This window comes from Delphinapterus leucas, chromosome 7 (genome assembly GCF_059928025.1).
Source record: "Delphinapterus leucas isolate spDelLeu-1000000601 "Yukka" chromosome 7, BTC_Dleu_Yukka2, whole genome shotgun sequence".
NCBI lineage: Eukaryota > Metazoa > Chordata > Mammalia > Artiodactyla > Monodontidae > Delphinapterus > Delphinapterus leucas.
Window position 1 is genome coordinate 101,566,217 of NC_143135.1, and position 7,039 is coordinate 101,573,255.

General features: G+C 53.0%; 2 protein-coding genes across 6 annotated transcripts in view; one reads left to right on the top strand and one right to left on the bottom strand.

The window, feature by feature from the left end:
• Positions 1 to 963, top strand: part of SIRAL1 (SIR2 antiphage like 1) — a 46,379-nt gene extending 45,416 nt beyond the window's left edge. For all 4 annotated transcript variants that reach the window (XM_022556185.3, XM_022556181.3, XM_089915801.1 and 1 more), the window contains one exon: positions 93 to 963. In XM_022556185.3, coding sequence (XP_022411893.1) covers positions 93 to 106 — 14 coding nt within the window. In that variant the 3' untranslated portion in view covers positions 107 to 963. The remainder of the gene's footprint in view (positions 1 to 92) is intronic.
• On the bottom strand, positions 884 to 6,870 carry SRPRA (SRP receptor subunit alpha). Of its 2 annotated transcripts, XM_022556178.3 has the most exons (14): positions 6,633 to 6,868; positions 5,927 to 6,010; positions 5,467 to 5,630; positions 5,122 to 5,285; positions 4,730 to 4,889; positions 4,445 to 4,598; positions 4,126 to 4,217; positions 3,903 to 4,021; positions 3,693 to 3,779; positions 3,214 to 3,386; positions 2,900 to 3,113; positions 2,341 to 2,504; positions 2,153 to 2,251; positions 884 to 1,986 (listed from the first exon to the last, which is right to left on the bottom strand). In XM_022556178.3, exons 1-14 carry the CDS (start codon positions 6,747 to 6,749, stop codon positions 1,858 to 1,860), a joined length of 1,920 nt encoding a protein of 639 aa, XP_022411886.1. In that variant the 5' UTR covers positions 6,750 to 6,868; the 3' UTR covers positions 884 to 1,857. The 2 variants fall into 2 exon arrangements, with proteins under 2 accessions (XP_022411886.1, XP_089771917.1); XM_089915791.1 differs by lacking the exon at positions 5,927 to 6,010 and having other exon boundaries at positions 6,633 to 6,870.
• Positions 6,871 to 7,039: the final 169 nt, after the last annotated feature.

The following is a 7,039-nucleotide window of genomic DNA, read 5'->3' on the forward strand; positions in this document are numbered from 1 at the left end:
GGGTTAAGCTTGACTTAAATTTCTGCAGCTTTAGATGTGTAAACCTGTTTTGTGAAACTTCACTTAACTCTCTCCCTTCTCTCTCTCCACAGACTGTAGTACATGAGAGGGCTAGAGGAATCACCACCATTAGACCAAGCTGTAAGGGCCTACCGTGGACAGTGTTTAACAAGTAAACTCACAAAAACCCAAAACAGCTCCTAGGAACTACAAGAACGCAGAGGTTGAAGGCCGGGGTTAGTGGGCGGGTGTCGCAGCTTACCCCTTCGTGCCGTGCCGGCTGCTTCCTGATCCTCTGCGGCCTGTTCCAGTTCAATACCCAAGTGACAAGGGACCCGGAGGTCGCCCCGCCCCACCCCCAGGCTGGACAGGCCTATGTCCACACAGCAGATCCACGGGACATCTCTACCGACCGTGGCCACAGCTCTGCATGAAGGACTCGGGATCTAGATGCCACGGGATCGCCGCGGCCCTTGTTGCAGTTTTGTACTCTATACTTGGTTTTTCAATTAAGCTTAATGGCATTTTTAAAACATGGCTTGAAGCTCTAGTTTTCTAGATCTTTTACAGTGTACAGTCTTTTACATAATTGAGCTGTATTAAAAGCTTGTTCATTTACTTCCCAGGGCCCCAGCTCTACTTTGAGTCACTTTAGAAAACTCCTAACCTGCAAAGATACAAGCCGAATTTAAATTTTAAAAGTTCTCTTCTTTCACCTTGGGGGAAGGTGATCTCATTCTTGGGACAACTACTTATTTTTACCTGATTCCTCAGCATTATCAATTCCTGTTTCCCTTCTTACCATAAATCCTAGAACTACAGTGTGATGTAGGGTTTTAGTTTTGAATCCTCCTGTAAAATAACTCCAAGACCTAAAAGGCAATTTATTTATGAAATTTATTTTCTTATATAAATTATGTATTTCTCTGGGCAGACAGCCTTCACCTTATTGCACTAATAGCACATCTGTAATACCAAGCTACAGGACAAGTCTTAACAAGGTCTGTATTCAACGTAGCACTTGTCTACCAGGCACTGTAGAGGATGAGGAAAAGCCAGGATCCATCCCAGGTGAAGAAGGGGCAGGGGGCAGTGTGTCTCCCCTTCTGACAGTTGGTTTTCTCCCGGGAAGGGGAACATGCAAAGTTATGTCTGGATTCTGAAAGTGGGAGGAGATCTTGGAGGCTGAGAAGCCCAGTGCAGCACTGCAGCTCGGCTCCCTTCATCTCTGAGGGAAGCAGGGACTCCTCTTTCACTCGTCTGTAACACATCACTGTGGCCTAGCTGAGGCTTCAGGGAAACGGGGCCAGGGGTCATCCTGGAATCAGCAGCAATTAAGAACAGGCCATACACTGCCACAGTGTGGGGGTGTCGTCCTGGCCCCAGGGACCTGAAAGCTGTGTATATCCTAGGGGGAGGTGCCACTCAAGACCCAGAGCTGGCTCTGGAAGTCTCTTTATCTAATGGAGCAGGGGATGATGCTCGGACGTCCCCATGACCACACTTAACTAGCAAAGCTCTGGTGCTGGATCTTCTAACCATTGGTCAAAGCTGTAATGAGACCGAGTCTGTAGGCAGAGTGAAGGGATGCCTGAGTGAGTAGGAAGGGGGAGGAGCATGGGGCTGGGGGCGGGTAATGGGCAGTGACTGTAACATGATTAGGCCCTCCTTGCAGAGGGAGGCTGGGCTGAACAGGGAGTGGGGTTAGGAGGGGCTGCAAGCCCTCGCCTGGAGCTCCCTCACTCTGCCTTTGAACTACACTGAAGACAAGTTGCTCACAAACTCTAAAGCACATTCTTGATACAGGGATGGGGGCTTTGGGGGGAAGCGGTGATTTGGTATTGGCCAAGAGCCACGTTAAGCCTTCATGAGGGCAGCCACCACGGCCTTGGCGTTGAGACTGCGTAGGTCACAGTAGGTCTGGCCGGTGCCCACAAAGACGATGGGTTTGCTTGTGATATAGGTCATAGAAATAGCAGCTCCCACCTGAAGCAGAGAAAGGGGATACCCAGTCAACTCCAGGCCACTTCTTTTCACCCCCTAAGCAACAGGAGGCTTTGGAGCCAGTGTGCCCTTACAGCCTCTGCTCCCTTGTGAAGGATGGCCATTCCCCTCTCCCAGTCCCACTCTGCCCTGTGTCGTCCATATTTACCTTGTCATCGATGGTATCAAATTTGGTAAGGACAATGCCATCAATGAGCCGAGGTGTCTGGGCCATAGAATGGTCAGCCAAGGCCCTGTTGAACTTGACCTGGAAAGGAGGAACATGACATTAAGTATAAGGTGCACCTAAAGTGGCCAAAGCTGAGGTTGGAAAGAGAACCAAGCCCTAGCCCTCACCAGCTGGTCCACGGCCTCATTGCCTACTAAGGCCTCCCCCACAAACAGCACCAAGTCGGGTGTGTTGACAGTAATGAGCTTGGCCAGGGCAGTCATCAGAGGGGCATTGTCCTGCATGCGGCCAGCTGTGTCCACCAGCACCACATCAAAGCCTTGGTTACGTGCTAGAGAGAAAAAAAGTGGTCAAGTCAAAACTCCTGGACTGTCACGTTTCCAGCTTTCCTCTCAGGAAGTCCCAAACTGGCCATATTAGAAGTCTACCTGTTTTATTTCCTTAGGTTACAAGGTAGTGTGAGAAAAAATTCCCATGCTCAGCCATCAAGCATATTTAGGAAAAGGATGGCAGTAGGTAAAGGTGACCAAATAGAGATAAACAAATATACTAGGTTTGCCTGCAACTACACTTGTTACCCCAAAGCAGATCACGGCATGTCGCTAGTCCTGACCTGTTACTGCGCAGGAAGTTGGTGGTAGGGTAACCCCGGTCCTCTGCAAGTTCCAAGAGAACCCAAGGAGAGAAGGGGCCCAGACAAGCCCCCCAGCTTTCTGTGCACTGTACCAAAGGCAATGGCTTCCATGGCGATGCCAGCAGCATCCTTGCCGTAGCCCTTCTCAAACAACTGCACCATGGCGCGGCCACCGTGATTCTCGGGGGGGTGCAGGGCGCGCAAACGTCGGGTGTGCGTCCGCAGCTGCTCCACAGCCCCAGCACGGAATGTATCACAGGCAGCAATGAGGACGCTGAAGCCATTCTCTAACAGCCAGAAGGAAATCTGCAAAAGAGGCAAAGAAAACTGTCACCTAGACCCAGAGGTGCCAGGAAATGCAGAGTGAAGAAATGATGTCAGAGACGGGCTGCGGAACTGCACCGACCTTGGCGAGGTTAGTAGACTTCCCCACGCCATTCACACCACAGAAGGTGACCACGTAAGGGCGCTGATGACGCTGGGCATCCATGATATCCCGGAGCATGTCCACACGGCGCTGCGGCTGCAGGATCTGCACCAGGGACTCCTGGAGAGCTAGCTTTACGGTGGAAGTCACCGCTGAGGTGGGGGCAGAGGTGTATCAGTGAAGCCCAAGTAATGTGCTCCGGGAATGCCCAGCCCCTTTCTGAGCTAAGGGAACTGGGAGCCGGCCCAGGAATCCTAAGCACTTTACAAGTATTAGTTCATTTTAATCCTCCTAACTTAGAGGCCATCACCACCCAAAGTCCAAGTTACAAAATAGAAACGTAGATGTTACGGGATTCGTCAAAAGTCACACACCTAGTAAGAACGGAGGTGGACGCGGTGGCCTTCTGGGGTGTGTGATGCCCACCCAAGCACTTCCAGGTCCAGGGAGATACTTACTGCTGAACGTCCCCATCACCTTCCCTTCCAGCTTGTTCGCAACAGATTCACAGAGTTGGACCGCAATGTCTGCTGCCACGTTCTTAGCTGAGAAGAGGGGGAAAGGCGTGGCATGAGTGCTCCAGCAGCAGTGAACAACCCCTATGGTACAGCCATTCTGCCCCCACCGTCCCTACCCCAGAAACACGAGTCCACCCGTTCCTGACTCACCAATGAGATGGTCACGCATCTTGTCCAGCACAGATTCCATGTCTTCACGACTCAAGCTCTTGGAACCCACAAGGCCCTTCAGCATACCAAACATGCCACCCAGAGTCCCCTTGGTAGCACTGCAGGCACAGAAGGTTACAGATGCACATATGGCCAGCAGGCAGCAGTCAAGTCTCCTCAGTTCTGGAGCCACACCCACCAGCCACCACCTCGGATCTCCTACCTAGGTTTGGTGGAGTTTTGAGCGGCCCCTTCGTCATCTGAGCTGCTGCAGTCCAGATCCTGAAGCTGCCTCCCAGACCCAGTCCCTCGAATCTGGAGGGTATGCGGAAAAGAAGGAGATGGGATCAAGAACACGATGGGCTGTGGGGGGAAAAGCCTGGATTTACCCTGTCTACACTGCTCCACCTCTTCGATTCAGGAAGCTCCAAATGTAACTCACCCCTCGCGCCAAGGAGTCAAGAGTACTGCCCTCCTCATCTCTCCTTCCTCCCCCAGTTCTTATTAACATTGGCCTTCACTCTGGCCCTGCTGCCTCTTACCAAGTTGATGTCCTCGGGCGGGGCGCCCTCGGGGGCCCCATTGGCGGTAGGAGCACTATAGTCCAGGACTTCCTTGTTGACAGAGCCACCCAGTGCCCACACCCGGGGCGCTTTTTTGCCCTTCTCCTTGGGAGCATCTGACTTACTGGACTTGCTGCAAAGGGTTACAGCACAAAGGGTTCCGATGAAGAAGCAGGAGACGAAACATCCACCCCAGAGACAAGGACTCCCTCACCCCCAATGTGTCTAGATAGCAGTACGTATGGCAAAAGCTGGAATGCTCACCTGGACTTCTCCATACCCCTCCCATGCTTCTGAATGAACTCTTCTCGCTTCCTGCGGATCAGTTCCTCTTTGGAAAGTTCTATCCCGTTCTCAGGCCCCACTGGGAGACCTGACTTTTCTGCAGGGACTGCTTTGCTGGTAGCCAAAGGGCCATCAGAACCTGTCAAGGAGAAAACTCACTGGGGAAAAAAAGACCAAATTCCAACAAAACAGACAAATAGGGAAAAGCCTTCCAAATCATTAAGACGAAACTAGGAACAAACATCTAGGGGATCGCGAGGACCGGGGACGATGGTGAGGGTGGTGGGCACCGGAGCGAGGGAAGGGCGGGGAACCACTCCAGCCCACCTTAACGACTTTTCATGCCCCCAGGTGTCCAAGTTCAAACTCACCTTCCTTCTTGGCCCCCTTGTTTTTTTTGCTGTTCTTGGCTTTTTCCTTAGGTTTTTCACCCCGTGTCTCAATCATGGACCTCACAGGTTTCTTGGCCTTTTCAGAATCTTCAAATTTCTTCATGGTTGTGGGAGCACGGACCTTACTGCTGTCCTCAGCTTCACTAAAGAGAAAAGGGAACAGTCCAAATGCAGGAGAAGGGCCCTCACACCCAGAGGATAACCAGAACCGAGCAGCAAACTCAGGAGTGCCTTTCAATCCACAACATACTGCCGTCCACCCGCCCTCAGGAAGGAAGGAAACTCAAGTCACAGAGACTATTTAGGAGAGGGGAGGCCTCTCACCGAAGGAGCCGCAGAAAGTCATTCTGGAAATCAAAAGTGCCATTCAGTAGACTTAAGGCACTTTGCTGTTGGATCTCAGTGCGGTACTTGTCACGAAACAGCCGGTGCACATCGTCTATCAACTTGTCTACGTACGTCAGTGTTAGGATCTTCTGAAAACCTACCTGTTTAGGGAAAGAAACAGAGCCAAGAGATCTGCTCACATGCCAGCCCAGAACAGAGGGAAGCCAACTCAGCCTAGCCCTTCAGAGACTGGCTCAGCCACCTGTCAGGTTTCCCTGACCTAGGAGCAGCCAAGCCCTCTGACTGGGCCCGAGAGCTTCTCCCCTTTCCCCCTCCACCCTCCGTGTCTTCTCAGTTACTTCGTCATAAACACTGGGTACAATTAATCAGGGTTTTCTGAATAATCAGGACTCCGTGGTGACTATAATCATTGCCCCTCTAAAATACCCCCACTTACCACAAACACCAGCTCAAACTGGTTGTCCAGTTTATACTTGAGCGTGAGTGCCTCATGGGTGAAGGAGTTGTTACCTCCCCTTTCCTGGAAAAAGAGTATGTCTCAGAGTTCAGACTGTCCCAACACCTAGACTTGGGCCTCTCCAGGATTGCCTCTGGAGAAGAACTAGACACTCCCCCAAACTCAAACCTGTCCCCAGGGCAAGAAGATTCAGGGGAGCTGCTCTTCAGCATTCCTCCTGCGAGAAAAGGAGACACCGAGCTTGGGGGAAAGGGGCAAAGAGGTGGGAGGGGAGGACACGTGCGAGCCAGATGGGAAGGAGTCCTCATCTCATATAAACAATCAGACTTACTAGCAGCTGTACACTATCTACAGTTTTTAAAGGCCGTTTCTCCAGCCATTATCTCACCCGGCCTTCGAAACAACGGAAAACCAAGCTGCTGGGGGCGAATGGAGGGAACGACGCTAAGTCTCAATAGACTACGGATTCCGGCCAGAGTCCCAGAAAGAGGAGGGGGAGGGGACAGCGCAAAGTTGCGGGATGGTCTGATGGGGGCGGGAGAAAAAAGTGGAGTCACAGTTACGAGTGAGCGGCCGGTCTGAGGTCGGCCGACGGGGTGGGAGGGAGGCGCGGGATCAGTCGAGGGGGGACTAGGGACCGGGTCAGGGGGACAAGCCCAGAGTTCTGATCCCGCGGGGGCAGTACCTGCAGCAACACGGAACGAATCAACGCGTTAACTGGCCCGGTGCATGAGTCGCTCACGCCCTGGAAGCACCAGAGCACTAGCCCGCCTTTGGAGAAAATGGTGAAGAAGTCGAGCATGGCGGCAGCGGGAAAACAGCCGGGGCCGGCGCCGGGAACTCAGGTCGCGATCGCCCCCGCTTCCTGCTGCGCCAAGCGCGGGACACGTCACACCAGCGGCCCCGGAAACCTGCTCAGCCGCACTTCCGTTCAGCGCAGTAGCCTGGGTCCCTCCCCAGCTCGGCCAGCGGACGCGTAGGTCTGACGTAACGCCGGGCACGCCAATGGCGGGTGGGGGCGGGCCTGGGCGGGGCTCTCAGGCAGTCAAGGGACAGTACGGCCGCCTATAGGGTGGAGGGGTGGGGCCCGGA